Source organism: Thunnus thynnus, chromosome 11 (genome assembly GCF_963924715.1).
Source record: "Thunnus thynnus chromosome 11, fThuThy2.1, whole genome shotgun sequence".
Taxonomy (NCBI): Eukaryota; Metazoa; Chordata; class Actinopteri; order Scombriformes; family Scombridae; genus Thunnus; species Thunnus thynnus.
The window spans coordinates 7,452,426-7,468,583 of NC_089527.1; the positions used below are offsets into that span (position 1 = coordinate 7,452,426).

The 16,158-nt window shown below is 40.0% G+C and overlaps 1 protein-coding gene across 14 annotated transcripts in view; it reads left to right on the forward strand.

The window, feature by feature from the left end:
• tns1b (tensin 1b) overlaps positions 1 to 16,158 on the forward strand; it is a 174,565-nt gene that overhangs the window by 117,571 nt on the left and 40,836 nt on the right. For all 14 annotated transcript variants that reach the window (XM_067603009.1, XM_067603013.1, XM_067603005.1 and 11 more), the window contains 9 exons: positions 1,087 to 1,136; positions 4,817 to 4,988; positions 6,504 to 6,554; positions 6,637 to 6,759; positions 8,805 to 8,869; positions 10,030 to 10,113; positions 12,275 to 12,387; positions 12,495 to 12,555; positions 14,333 to 14,408. In XM_067603009.1, coding sequence (XP_067459110.1) covers positions 1,087 to 1,136; positions 4,817 to 4,988; positions 6,504 to 6,554; positions 6,637 to 6,759; positions 8,805 to 8,869; positions 10,030 to 10,113; positions 12,275 to 12,387; positions 12,495 to 12,555; positions 14,333 to 14,408 — 795 coding nt within the window. The remainder of the gene's footprint in view (positions 1 to 1,086; positions 1,137 to 4,816; positions 4,989 to 6,503; positions 6,555 to 6,636; positions 6,760 to 8,804; positions 8,870 to 10,029; positions 10,114 to 12,274; positions 12,388 to 12,494; positions 12,556 to 14,332; positions 14,409 to 16,158) is intronic.

The following is a 16,158-nucleotide window of genomic DNA, read 5'->3' on the forward strand; positions in this document are numbered from 1 at the left end:
TGGATGTTGTCTCTGTGTTAAATGTGCATGTTGACAGTCAGCTGTTAGGAGAGTTGAGCGGGCTGAAACTCATCCGTGGGTTGGCAAATGTTACTCTTCACACCGGTGGTTAAGCCAGCCAGTCTGATCTAATGGATGATGATGGATCACAGCCCCTCATGTGTACATGTGACCCGAACACAGCAGGGGGAGTGAATAAGTCCACATGGCCTTTGACCCCCTCCTCGGGCTGGTTTGAGGGGGAGGCGAGGCATGCCAGGCATAGTGGAGCCAAACACAGTCAATCACCTTCAGCTGCACTTCCTCTGCAAGGGCCTCTCTCCTTCGTGATGTGAGGATGCCATGTGAAACTCTTATCCTCACACGGTGCTGCACAGGATCATAAAGGATATTCCATCACAGGGTTCATATACACACTCGGCGTGTAGTGTGTTAAGGGCCTAACAATGTAAAGTGGAGCAATAATAAGAATATGATCATGTGTGGGTTTATTTTTAGGTACAATTTCAAATGACATGCAACTGCCTGTTGTATTGTGTTACATAACAGTGCTGGAGCAGATTGGTTCATATACATGGATTGAATGTAACCTCGTTCAGGCTTATTTAAGCTATATTGGATATTTCTGTGTTGAAGATTTAGTTGCTCACTGAGGAAGAACTGTTGTGAGTTTTCCATTGTAATCATTATCCTAAATGAAACTATAAAACCTTTTAATAATAGGCCGACTCCTTCTGCAATCTGCTGCGTTTCCAACTGTTCAGATTTAACAACATTAACAAGATTGAACTTGCAATATCAGTATAGAGCAGCTTGGTTCTTGGACTGTTTTACTTTACAAACATAGCAGCTGAACCCACAGTCAGAAAGAGGTTTTTTTACATACTGTATAACCACTGATGTCATTATGCATTATATTGAAGCCTCAATGAAGCATAAAACCCAATGAAAACCAAACACCATTGTTGACACATAGTATTATTTCATGCCCTTTTCACTGTATTTACATTTTTAAAGCAGTATTATTGTTATGAAAAGTTGGCATATGCACAGAATAATGAGAAAGTTGTTCTTTGTGTTTTGCAGGGCTCGACAAAATCCTCAAAGAGCATGGAGTCACGGCGCAGACCATCAAGGTAGGAGGTCTTCTCTTCTCTCCTCTCCTCTCCTCTCCTCTCCTCTCCTCTCCTCTCCTCTCCTCTCCTCTCCTCTCCTTGCAGCAACTTTCCCTTAAAAGGCTTAATTCGGCTTATTGGACTGTATTTATTGACTTATTTTAAGAACTAATCTCCACTGTTTTTTCCCAAAAGGACAGAGAGAGATTAAACACAACTCTAGAAATTCTCTATCACTTTTGGCTCGAGATATGAAGCATTTGAAACGAATAGTTTCGATGTGATATGATATTTTCTGATATTACCCAGGGAATTAGTGTAGCAACATGTCCTGCAGTTGAACTGGACCTCACACTGTTTTGTTGGACAAAAAGATATCTGGTGTCAACCTCTCTCACCTCCGTCCTCAGGGAGTCACAGATGTTGTCGGTTGTGTAATTAATGTGTAAAACGTGACACCACAACAGTTCAGTGTTGAACCTCTTCGCTAAGCTTGAGTGACATTTTCATTCCTGCACAGTTAATCAGAGAGTTGATACAGGGTTATAAAAACAGTGAAACACCTGACACATTATCACTATCAGCGGCACATGCGGAGTATGTGTGAGTCCCTTTACTAAATAGATTCATCCATATAAAGAGAAAAACTTAAGGCTTTTCAGGAGCGCATAACTTTCTGTCATATGGCAGTTATCTCTTATGTAATACACTAACTGAGGAAAGATATACAATCAAACGAGCGGGTCCAAACAAGCTTATTTACATTCCTACACAGGCAGATAATCTAAGATGATTTACAGCATTGTTTTTTATTTGATAAATGTACTGTAAGCAACCTTACTTTACTATTTTTTTTTTTTTTGCAGTTTTCATCCAAGTTATGTGACTTCTAGTTGTAAATCGGTACATTGCAAATACTGAATTTAGATTCTCTGCTTCTAAAGCAAAAGTGGAGCTAAGATGCTGCTTACAGGTTGATTTCTACATTATATATTTGACCAAATGGACACTATTGGATGGAAGGTTACATTAGGATACTTTAGGTATCTTAGTCATGGGAATCATTATCACAGGACATAACATCATATACAGACTTCAATCTGCAGCACTTTATATATTATCAGATTTGTCTGTGTCTGGTCACCCAACGCTCTCCTTTTTAGCTCTGTTTTGGTGTCCTTCAGCTCCTGAGGGATATATCTGGCTCTTAAGCTGCTAAAGGCTCCACTATGTTCACCAGCTGGTCACTAAACTTTTCTACCTGTTGTTTAGTGCTCAGCAGGTAGCTGTTTTTCTGAAAACAGCTGCCTGCTGTGGCTGGAAGTGGGGTTGAGAGCTATGTTGTAAATCCAAAACAATGAGCTAAAAGAGGCTAAAAGCTTAACTCTGAGTGTTCTTAGAGTCGGGTGATAATTCTCTCTCTTTCTGATCAATCCCTTTTACATTACATATAGTCATTTGCTCCATTCTTAACAGAAATAATGGTTAGTGCAGCCTCCAGTAAAAACTTTGGGTTAACCTTTTCCACCAAGTCTAAATTGACAAATAACATTAAGGTAATTGCAAAAAAATAAGTAAGCACTAACTCAATCAATTCAAGTATCACTGACTGGGATCAAGGAGGATTCTTAGAATTTTAAACTAGAGAGACAGAAGTCTTCGTTGTTCACTTTTATTACTAAGAAATATCTGGCGAGATTTTTTACAGCCTAATGTCTCTGGTTTCCTGATAAAACATTCATGGTTCACAGTTGGTATTTGTCCAAATGCACAAATGAGATCACTGCAGCAATGAAATTGAGCGTGTGGAGATAATGCGTCATTCGTCAAACGCGATATGCAGAAAAAAAAGAGCAATCGCTTCATCTTTTCAGCTGATGAGAAGCAGGTTGGCGCTCGGCAGGGTAGTGCATGCTGGTGGATCTGGAATAGTACCAAACCACAGGTCTGTATTGGCCCCTGACTGCACCCAGAGGCGAAAGATGTATATATGTTGAGACAGAGACGGAGACAGAAAGAGTCAAGCAGACAGAGAATCAGACAAAATAAAGAGATACTAAGAAACATGGGGAAAGGACAGAAGAATTGACAGAGAGAAGCAAATAAAACAAATAATAATAAAAATATTCGACAAATCACAAAGATATAATCTCAGATAAAGAGGCACATGTGAGAAAACACGTGTGACATATCTATTTCTCGTCTATCGCTAGTGATGAATAAGTTCCAGTAAGCAAGTTTTGAGTGGGTCCAGATGTACTGTACAGTGGGAGGATACAATATTTGTATAGTAAAGCTGGGACTTTCTTCTCACCCAGACGTATGAGCAATTTCCTCAGGGGCTACTCAGAGCTGACAAATGTGGGAAATATGCTTCAGTCTGGGTGCTAAGGGTCTAGACACCCCTTCATCTCACCCTCCAAGTTCAGATATTTCACTCACTCCGCCTCTTTATGGTTTCTGTAGACGTTTTGAAACGCGCAAGTGCTGAAAAAGACGAGAATAACTCATTCACATAAAGGAATAGTTCGTTTCAAAATGTCAAATCAGTCATTCGTCTTTTGAAGTTTGTTGGAAAAACATAAGTCAGACAAAAAGATTAATCAACAGTAAGTGAGTGACTTTTTGAGGTGGACCTTACATCTCATTTCATCCTCCAGTCTCCTTTCTCTTCTTCAACACTTTCTGACCCTATTTGACTTCAGACAAACCAGACTTGGTGGAATGACATGTCAGATAACGTCTACCCAGATGCTACTCTGTTTTCCCCCTCAGACGCCCAAAATGAAACAACACAACATGTGTTAAATGCAGTGGGGAGGGCTTAAATTTTTGGAGGCAAACTTGAACCCCTCTGGGATTTAATGATGTCATGGTGGATATGGTATTTATGTGGTGTGTTACCATCTCCATATTAGGATATTTGTTCCTTGCAGACTCGAAGAAGAGCGTTGTGTGTTCAGCTGAAACTGAAATTTATTGCTGCATTCAGGACATTCAGGACATTCAGTGTAGCGAAGTTTGCAGATGAAATAAGCAGTCACTGCTTTGGCAAAAAAAAACATTTTATTATATTTTTGTGGCACTTTTGATGTGGAACAACAGAAGGGGTTAAAGTACACACGAACCTGAGAGAAAATCAGAAAAATACCAATAGCAGTTTAGCTGTTTGGTAAATTCTGTCCTAATATGACATGCCATGTGACATCTCTGTGAAAAAAAAAAAAATGCTTTTCCATATTAAATCACTAGTATGAATCACATGGCAGCCACATCATCATTTTTAAAAATTTCCAGTAGAAGATTTTTAGACAATAATATTATTGGAGATTTATCTATTCGTCAACTGTTGACCTTTAAAAACTACACCAGAGAAAATCCGTCACCTTTAACCAAGTCGTGGTTGATTATCCCTGTTTGTTGATATCATGGGGTTAGGTGTGGTAATTCACAGTAAAATCATCTCCCTTTAGAGGTAGTAATGGATAAAAAACATGAAGTGATCACACACAACTTGGCATGAAAAACACAAGCACGTGCGTATAAATCACATGTGCTGCATTACTTATAGGAATTAAATTCCTTCTAACAGCTATTGCAGCTCAGTCGTCCGCATCGGTTTTTGTTTTTGCACAGCGGGGCCTCTGACATGCTTGATCTGTCACACTGAAGTGTAAATGCATCTTCGCTTTCTCTGACAGGAGTGCTAGTCTGCTGCAGGCCCTGGATGAGAGCTACGAGTTGGACCTGATCTACATCACAGAGAGAATCATCTCCGTCTCCTTCCCCAGCAGCGTGGAGGAGCAGAGCTACGCCGCCAACCTACGGGAGGTCGCCTCCATGCTGCGCTCCAAACATGGCCACAACTACCTGGTACAGTTTCCTGTGTACATGTGGATGATTCTAGAAGGATTATAGCAATTAACTTTGCAAAAAAAAAAAAATAGTGTACGTTCAGGCGGGAACAGGAAGTCATTAGAGCTGCCAAGATCAGCGGATCATCAGCTGATCTCCCTCAGCTCCAACAACACGTTGACACACACACGTTCACACAACAGACGGATTATGTAACATCTGTATCTCTATACATCAGATACAGTTTTCTACTGTTACTGAACTTTAAGAGTTGGAGAACTTTGCTGCAGTTTTAGGAGATTCTTTGAGTCTCAGCTCCTATTGCACTGCGAATGTCTGAGAAACAACATTCTGTATATAAATAGTGAATAGTACATCGTCCAAAATAGATCCCTGTGGAGCCCTTAGCAAATGACAGGAGCTGACCTTCACTAAACCCCTTCCCCAACGGGCAATTGTCCAATCATAGCTTAGCAACTGTAACTACGCATGAAAGTCCTGTGGAGTTTTGGGTTTCTCCTCGTTTCTCCACAGAGAAATCCGAAGCTCTGGTTAAAAAAAATACTAAAAAAATACTCAGCAATTAAAATATTGGTGGGATGCGTATGTTTGATCTCCTTTCCAAAACAAAAAGCACAAGAGCAAAAAACTGAAAGGAATGGATTAAACTGTGCGCTTGTCTGCTGTGTAAATTGCTAATGTTAGCACACTAAGCTAACTTGTGTTATTACAGTAGTAATCCAGTGTTACTTACTTACTTATTCAGTTAGCATATGAATAGTTAACTATATTATTATGTGGTTAAAACGCCCCCTTCAGAACTGACACATCCACAGTGTGGAAGCTGGTGTGACATGACCCCAGATGCTAATAACCGACATATCAGAGTTTTGGGTTACCGTTAGCGGCACTCTCCTGCTCGATTTTCTCATTTCTAGCTTACTGTTAAAGAATTAACAATAAAGAATAAAGCTAACCTTTTTGTTGTTTGTCAAAGTAACTTATATTGCACGATAATATTAATTTTACTAGCTTCTGACTTTGTTGAAACATTACACAGCACTGAATTAAAATGATATCATGTATGTAGCTATGAAATGCATCTTTAAGACCATTTTTGGAATTTCTCATTTCGTTGGAAAGAGTAAAAAAAATCTGTGTTCAATCAACTCACAGAGTCACAGCTAGTTAACCAGCTAGCTATTAACATCTGTCTGCAACAGTTGTCATTTCAGCTGTCAAAATCAATAGTCGCCAGTTGGAATTGTGAAGTCTGCTTCTGTCTGTTGGCGTCTGAAGTCTAGCTCCCATTGTTTTAACAATTAGCATGAATTTCAAGTGGGAAATCTGCCACCATTATCATTGTAAACTGTATATGTGGTTGTGTGAGAACAGAATGCTTAAAGGAATAACAACAGTGACTAAGGGGGGCAGGAATAGCAAGGATATCTAACACTGAAGACTGAATAACAATGTCAATATGTGAATATTTAATGCCAAAAATTTGTAATACTGGTCTCTGTTTTTCCTTAGCTCTTCAATCTCAGTGAGAAGCGATACGACATCAGCCAACTTAATCCAAAGGTAAACCCTGATTTCTCCCCTCCCCTCCTCTCCTACCAATGACCACCAGTCTCTGACGAATCAATCTCCCCTCCTCTCCCAGGTGTTGGACTTTGGCTGGCCTGACCATCATGCTCCAGCCCTGGACAAAATCTGCAGCATCTGCAAAGCCATGGACACCTGGCTGAGTGCTGACAGCCACAACGTGGTGGTTATACACAACAAGGTGAGGCTGACAGACAAGAGGATGCTGTGAGAATGGGACAAGTATCACCAGACAGTAGAGGGTGCTCTCAGGCTCTTCTTGGGACCGCTACTCCCCCTTAGGCTGCAGCTGTTTCTTTGTGTTATTGTCAGTAATGACGCTCTCCCTGAGTGAAAAACTGACATTCAGGGTGGAGTGTTTTGTGTGCGATAGTGTGTCTATGTCTGCTTATTTGGATTGGGTTGGGTAGATGAGAGTTAGGAAAACACAATTAGGGTGAAAAGAAACTCCACTCATCATGGCTACTTAAGTTTATCTACTCTTTACCCTTAACAATACCATAAAAACTGAATTGACAAGTATTTTCCTGTTATTGCCCGAACTTACTTGCATCACATACTCTTGTGGCAAGCCACACTCAGTCTGGCTCAGGCTAAGTATGCCGACACAAACCATAAAAAGTATATCTAAATACAACTACTAGGCCAGTGTCCCATATGTAATACCTAATTATTTTCACATTAACCCCAGTGTGTTACTGATTGTGTTTTGCAACACAAGGATTAACTATGGGATCTTAAAGCTCTCATTCCAAGGTGTTCCCCACAGGGAGGTTACAAACAAGTCGGCTGCTATAACAACAGTTGTTATTTTTCTGTGAGTTGAGTAACGCTGGTGATGTGAGCGTGGGCTTGGAAGTTGTGGTGGTCACTAAGGAAGCAGGCTGTGTTGGGTTTCCACATATCAACAAATCATTTCCACTGAGCTCCACGCTGTTTAAACGGCAGCAATATTTATAATGTGGAACACACTCATCCTCCGCAGCGATCCTTGTTTTAAAAATGCATAGATGGTTAAAATGAATGCATCCATATTAACCATTAGACTTGCCCAGGTCACATATATATATTTTTTATGATTTGAATTGATATTACTAATGTAAAAACAAAACTTTATCAAAACTTTATAGGACCCCTCCACCAATTTTACATGTAATGGTCAGTTTACTAGTGATGATTCTACTCTGTGAAACCAGTTGTAATAACGTCCTCTGTGGCTTTGGCGGAGCTGTCTATAGTCTGAGAAAATTTCCCTGATGATGTCACTTTAAATGTATAACAGACGGTCAGTCTTACAAACTGGGGTCATGGAGTTTAAAAGAAAAAAAAGTGGACATTTACCAGGCAGGGAGGATCTGATGCTGCATTCATTTTCTCATCCATTGCACTTTACTCAATACTACTTGCACTGTTTATACTGTATCTGTTCTTATTGTGCACATTGTAGCACTGAAGTTCCCCTGTATGCCATCATGTATGGAGAGAATGACAACAAATTCTATCTTGGACCTTGAACCTTGAATATCTGCGTTATTGTAATTACTTGTTTCCAACTTGAAAATAGCGTTCACGTCAACATCAGTGTCGTTAAGTACAACGAGCTTCAAAATATCCTACTTGGCACTAAATAATACATAAATTCCTGAAATCTTGGATAACTTGCTTCAGTCAAAGTTGAGTTTAATTACCTTGAACGATGGCTTCATGATAATTAAAGCCTAATGTGATGGACAAAAGTTTTAACCTTCACATGACAGAACTCTACAATCATACCGTACAACCATCTTGGGTTTTCTGATGACACGAACGCAAACAAGTTGTGAACTTTGGAATCTTTCCCATCTCTACCATCCATCCATTAGATTAAGTTGCATTGTGTGGAATGTAGGATCCAGTGTTTCTGGAGCTTGACCCATTTCTAGGGACTAAAAGTCAACATATCTCAGTCTCTGTTTTGATCATTCTTGATTTAATCTGTCTCTTATGAGTCTACCAGCTATATGGAAGTGCAATAACAAATCACCACAGTCCTCTTTTACAGCACCAAACCGTTCAGCAACATCAAAGTCTAGAAAGAAATCAGCACCAGAATAAAATTACTACCTCAATAACCCCATTAAAGAAAATTCAGTGTTATAAAGATGTGGAAAATGTGTTCCCGGGAAACCATCATGACTTGGAAGATAATATCTGTTGTTGACTCTTGCTTGCTTGATGTCTTTTCAGGGCAATCGGGGCAGAACTGGAGTGGTGGTGGCAGCCTACATGCATTACAGCAACATATCTGCCAGGTAGGCGTATAACAGCACCTACAGCTGCAAAAGACTTAAGTGGCAGCACACTTTGGGAGAGGAAGTCAGAAAGAAAGGGAGAAAGAGGGAGCATGAAGATGAATCTGTAATTTTCTGGAAACAGGAAAATAGAAGTGCAGAAAAATAAATGGGTCTAAATGAGGAAGAGACATGAGCGGAAAAAGTAGATAGACCAGCATTGTTCATCACAAGACTGTAGCCCACATCTGAAGAACAGACAGAGATGTGATGAACAGAAGGAGGAGGAGGAGGAGGGGTGTAACATGAGACTGAAGAACAACACTTTTATTTGCAGAAATCCAAGAAAAAAAGTGTTTGATATAATAATTATGGGCAGCAAGCATTGAGTTAGCTTCAACAGTCACTGGATCATAAGGCCCAAATTATAAGTACACGCTTTTTATTCATTTTTTATTGGATTTATTCTTAGATAGGCCGAAATAGAATGACATTCAGCTGCGAAACCGAAGGAGATTTAAACTGTTAAACAATCAGAGGAGCGCCTGACTCCCTGTTGTTTCTGAAAGAGCACTGATTGGTCAATTTAAAGCTGGCATGAAGTAGTATTGAAAACTTAACTAGCAGCAAAATACCAGAAAATTAACCACCTGTGATTCTTATTAACATTATAGATAAAGATGTGCATGGAGATTATGCAGAATTAGACCACTATTGTCTTATGAAACATTATAAATATCTACATTGTGATTCAGAATGCATTATATAACATCTATTTCTTATGATACAGTGAGAAATATTTTTCTTCCTGATTGTTATTGATTATGTCAGATGCAGCTTATTGTCTAATTAATTCTATGCCACCTTTGTGTGTTGTAATGTCTGATATTAAGCATGCTGAAGGAGGGTTTTTCACGAAACGTACACGTGCGTTACAATAATTTTCTACTCAAGCGATGGTGTGCAGACTTCTTAGATGTTTCACGTGGCATGATTACCATGGTTGTTTTTGCTGTTTCCTCTGATTATCATCAGGCTCCATAATTGCATAAACACTAAAGTTGCACACAGATTATACACTTGAAATAATATAAAGTATACTGTATATGCATTGCAAACACTAGAAACGAAATAAAAGTGAATTAAATATGTAATAACCAAACTTTTCTGTTGGAATGCAGTGCTGACCAGGCTCTGGACAGGTTTGCCATGAAGCGTTTCTATGAAGACAAAGTGCTTCCTGTTGGTCAGCCTTCTCAGAAAAGGTCAGTCTTCCCTCACTTGTTGTTTAAAGTATGAGTTTGACCCCAGAGTGAACTGTCTCACAAAGAAATCTCTTGTCTTCCTATGTACTAAAAAAGCTGCATTCATTTATTTTTAGCCACTTGGAGCAGTGAATACACTTTAAGCTAATGAAACAACTCAGACATCCAATGAGGGTTGAATCGAGGACAACTGGACTTCCTGGTTATAGATACTTGAAGATGTTTCACCTCTCATCCAAGGGGCTTCCCCAGTTCTGGCTGATTGGCAGGGAGTCTCGGGTATTTAACCTCTCAAGGGTCATTATCAAGGTCATTGATACCATTTGGTTTGTTAGTGCTCCTGGCTGTTGTAACAATAATCGCTAGAGCCGTCGGTCGTCACCGGAGGCCAAGTGTAAACGACAGTCGGAGTTGTCACATGAGGCCAAATGTGAATGGTTGTTAAGTTTCCAGGGAAGGGATGAAAGGACAGCATTGTAAGTGGGGGGGATAAGTGGTGTCGTAGCCCTCTTCCTCTGTTCAGGGATGGTTTCTATAATGTGATGTAAATAGCCTCCTTCACTCCTCTTTCCAACCATCTGTCCTCTCTATCCAAATTATGCATGTTGTTGTCTTCAGAAGAGGTGTAAATAAACTGCTGAGTCTTGACCCGAGGAGTTGACCCCTCCTGCGTTAAGCCATGCGTTTGTTTATACAAGTGTGTGCATTCCTCACTGCGCTGGACTGCATACACTAGATTGCTTTTCTTGTGTTTAGGTGTGCGGTCTTTTGGGTGGACCAGTTTCAGTCTTAGTATGTTGCTGAGTTTGAAAAACACAGGGTTGTGGTGTTTGGAAAAAGATCCTTCTGAGTTTCTTAGATACTCCACACACGTAAGGAGTGATGATGTTGTTGAGTTTATTCTTCTTTTCCTCACGACCTGCAGTGTTGGTTTTCTTCCTGTATCTTGTGGCTGTTTTGACAAAGGACCAGTTAGGATAACCACAAACTTTAAGTGCATCTTTCAAGTGTTTGTGCTCCTTCTTTTGGGCCTGAGCACTTGTTGGTGCATTATCAGCTAGGTGGTGCAGGGTTCTGAGAGTCAAAGAGGAAGTGCTGGTCTGTATGTGGTGGTTTCCTTGTATACTCCAATGTGGAGGCTGTGTCACAGTCCAAAAAGGCCAAGCTGTTGTTTTTGATGTCCTCTCGTGTGAACTTGATGTTATTGTGCACTGAGTTAATGTGTTCTTTGAAGGATTGCACTTCCTGGATCTTCACAGAATACATTAACTCAGTGGACAGTAACATCAAGTCACGTTGTTCACACTTGGACTCAGGTGACTCACAACAACTCTAACAACTGTTGTTACAACAGCAGGAGCACTAACAAACCAAGTGGTATGATAACGACCCCACAGAGGTTAAATACCTGGGACTCCTCACCTGTCAGTTAGAACTAAAGAAACTCCTTGGATGAGAGGTGAAATGTCTTCCAGTATCTACAATCAACAAGTCCAGTTGCCCTCGATTCCTCCCTCTGTGGTCTTCACAGACAACTCCAGAGTGAATTACACGGCTGTTTAGCAGCTAAGTGCTTCACTATGTTCACCATCTAGTCACTGACTTTGTAATTCTGCAGTTTGATGCTGGGCAGGTGGTGCACAGTGGCGTTATCAGAGATTTCTGCTTGAGAATAAATATACATACCTTGCAAGCCACATTTTATATTTAACTTTGCACTGAGGCGTTATCTGATGCCTTGGTTAAGCAGATTAAGCTCAGCAATAAAATGTAGTCATGTTAAAGTACTGTATTAAAAAAATAATACAGTCCTGACACCAGTTACCACAAAGTAATCAGTATGACTATACTGGTATCAACAGCACTGTAAGAAATCAGACACTCAGGACACAGATGTTACCAGTTATGTACTCTACTGTCAACTAAGAAATTGACTTTATAATAAAAAAGAGCGTTTGGCTCCTTTAACATGGCTGATACGTTGAGAACAGTCATTGTTGTTACTAGAGGTCATAGCCAAAGACTGTGTCTCTTTGTTGTGATGAACACAGGATTATACCTTCATCCCTTTGTTGTAAAACATTAAGGATCGTGATAGAATTTCACTGAAAGAGACATAGTAGTACTATCATCTCCTCCTCCTTCCCTTTGTCCCGCTCAGGTATGTGGAGTACTTCAGTGGCTTGTTATCCGGACACATCAAGATCAACAACAAACCCCTGTTCCTTCACCATGTCATCATGCACGGCATCCCCAACTTTGAGTCTAAAGGGGGTGAGTGTCATGCGCAGACTGTATACACGAGCATATGTTCACATGTGTGAGCATTTACACACACATTATTTATTTTTCTAACCTTCTCTTTTTGAATTGTTTTCCAGGTTGTCGTCCTTTTCTGAAAATCTACCAGGCCATGCAGCCCGTCTACACATCTGGGATCTAGTAAGTCTTAAAACATACTCACACTCAAATGCTTTTACAAGATTCCAGGGATAGTGAGCTCGTAATGGCTCAATAATAAAAACCCTGATTTTCCTTTATAGCCTCTCCTCTAACTCCCCTGCCCCCCCAGTATGCACACACATCACTGCTCTTGCCAGTTTACGCTCTGTGCTTGCCTCACATTATTGTATGCTGCAGGCTCTTGTTTCCCTACTTTAGATCCTGCAGTCACTTCAAGCGTTATTTGTGACCGGAGAGCCAATGAAACAGGCAAACAGGCATCTGTGTGGACGCCTGCAGAGTTTTCCTGCCAGAGGCCCCCTGCTGGTTCCCAGGGCCAGACAGGAAACTATGGGTTCCTTGGCTTTCTGTTGTTGTTTTGAGAGGAGAGGATGTTAGAAGAGAGAGCTGGAGAACATTTACACTGTATTTACTTGTTATACAGACACTGATTACAATATCTTAGCATAAAGAGCAGGAAACCTCTAAGAAACATATACTGTATGTGCACATCAGATCATTGAGTTCCATACATAAAAGTACAACTTGTACACATAACACATACTTTAAACATTAATATGGTAACAAATAAACCAATTAGCAGATTTGAATTTTGTCAGCCATTGCAGGAAAACAGCTGACTGGATTGGTAGTTGAAGAAAAGCTTCAATTTAGTAAAAAGTTAGAGGCAAAATGTAAATATATCAGTTCATGAACAGTTGTGGAAGTCTCTGGTGTAAATGCAAGCACTGAGTGTTGCTTAAAGCTGCATTCATTTATTGATTTATTCATTTTTTTGCCTTTAAGGAGAACAACATTGTCCTATTATCACCTTATGAAGTCGTTTGGTGTCGTGTTTCTGTCCACCTGAGGGATGTGTGTCCAATATTCACTCTCCTTCTTGCTGTGTTTTGGTCTCCACCAGCACCTGGGGGAAATGTCTGACCCTTTAGCTGCTAAATGTCCCGTTATTATGTTCATCAGCTAGCTGCTAACATTGTGTTGTTGTTTGGTGCTGGACAGGTAGTGTAGGGCACCGTGGGTGTTTAATCGCTAAAAACAGCTGCCTGCTGTGACTAGAGACGAGGTTGATGAGAGCAGAGTTTCTGGGCTGTAAAACCTAAACAATGAGCTGAAAGATGCTAAAACACTTGATAGATCCGAGGAATACTGCAGAATTGGGTGATAATTCTCTGTGGGTTTGTGACTACAAGTGAAACTTTTACATTACACAAAGTAATTTCATCCATTGTTACTTTAAAAATACTGAAAACTGTCTGATCCTGGTTTTCTTATTCTTTGGGAATTCTTAGGAAGCATTTTGAAGTTTTTACTGTAAATAGCAAAGCCTGTTTCTTGTCTGAAATGTAATACTAATGTCCATTCTTACAAACGTGTTAACACTATAAACACATTTACAGTTTACACAATAACTAAGTGTGAAATAATCAGTGCACATATACTTCCAGACTGTCAACCCCTTAAAGCCTTAAGTCACATTCCTTCCCACTTTCTCTCACATGCTCCCTATTAGCACTCTCCACCCTTTGATCCCATGCTTCCAGGAAGACAATCATGTAGACACTAATGCCCGAAATTAGTCCAGCTCTGCGCTGTGGTTACGCTCTGTGATGGCCATTGTTAAAGCAAATAAGGGATTGTTAGTAGGATGTAAATAAAGTGCTCACGGTTATACCAGACGAGCAACACCATGATATTCAGAGGAGTAACAGGGATGGCAGCCTTTTTAGCTAACATGTTTTTTTTTCTTTTGCAGTAATGTTCAGGGGGACAGCCAGACGAGCATCTGTATCACCATTGAACCTGGTCTTCTTCTGAAAGGGGACATCCTGGTAAGAATAGATATACTACAGTAGCTTGTGCGTATTGATGAAAAACTGCAAAGAGTGAAATCTCAGTTTAGCATCTTAGCTGTTTGTATCACATTCTGAGAACTTTAAAGGATAGATTCAGTTTTTTTTTCAAGTCTGCATTAATATAATACTGATGTGTCATTATGTAGGTGGAAACGGGTCTTTCTCGCCGTAACAGTTCCTACTCTCCGTACTGACCCCCGAAGCTATTCTCTCGGAACTTGACTACACTGTAAGAAACGAGGGCCAAAATCCACAGCCCTCGTTCTGTGCAAATATGCGTTCCAAAGTTCAGCTGACACTAATATGATGCTTCAGCAGTCTCGGATAGCTAAATTGAGCAGATTTATTCCAAAGTTACAGCCTGTTTAGAAGAAAATTCCCTTTTCTTGTTTCCCAAGAATGTTCGGCGGAGGGATACGTTCTAGCAGTGGCGTGTAGATTTTACAAAACAAGAAACTGGAAGCGTTTTCTCTCATGTCACAGGGTGTGAAAACGATAACAGAGGAAAGTTTAATGTCTTACTTTTTCCAACATTTAACCTCTGCCAGAAAAATAAAGGGATGTTAATTGATAAATAACATGGAACGCCAATGAGAACAGCTGTAGAAATGTACAGAGGATACACTGATTTGTGTTGTTTATTAGTAATGAGGGAATCCTGTTAGTTTTTCCAATCTGACGCTGCGTGTGTATGTGCTGAATGCATATGCTGTGGGCAGTTTATAGTATCCATTCACGGAAGAAATAGGGCTATAAAAACCTGGGGGAATACAGTTGGCCTGGGTCTCATACCTCAGTTTATAGACCCTCATTAGCACACAATATGTTTGCTGGAAACTATGACGTCAAAATGGTAATCTACTTTTTTCCACAACAGTGTTTTGGAAACATAAGGAACTATTTCTATGTGATATAATCATTTAAAGGAAATTTGCATGTAAAATGGATATTTTTAGTACTTTGTGAGAGATCTTTCTATTTATAGAGAGATATTTTGGGGATATTTTTACAAAATCTTAAGTGCTCCATTTGCTCTTTTAAAATGAAGAAAAAAGATCCTCAATAAAGTAGAGTACCTCAGCTGTATTTTTTGCATGTAGTTCAAGCAGAGGAACTGCATACATCAGCAAAGTTTCTGCTTCTGCTGTCATTCAGGCCATAATATTATCCATGAGATGTCCTCAGGGTCATAATTTCAGCGTGGGGAATTTCAAAGAGGCACTTACTGTACGCTCGAGGCCGTTCCGTTTTGGCCGTCAGAGCTGAGCTCATATCTCATCCTTTATTTAGGACAGACTAATGGATTCTGCTGAACGCATCGTCTGACCGAGCCGTTGCCTGCTGATGCTCGTTATTATTCAGATAACACAGAGAATGTGAACTGTGGCCTTATGGCCAAATGGAGGAGACATTAGTCAGCATGGAGTGTGCTCTTGCATTTTAATTTATACTGGTATGTGTTTGTGCAGCTGAATCGAGTTGCGGATGAAACGAGTGCCAAAAACATTACTAATTACTCAATCGTTAGATGAAAAATGATAATCACAGAGGAAAATCTTTATTAAGATGATTGATATTATTCAGGTTGTTTTCCTCTATTATTGGCCAAAGTCGGTCGTTTTAATTCCAAGTTTGGTTTAAAATTTGCTTCAAGGATCAAAGTGGTTTCAAGGATGTCACAAACTTTACAGAGAACAGAAACAACACAGCTGAACAAGTCCAGCGG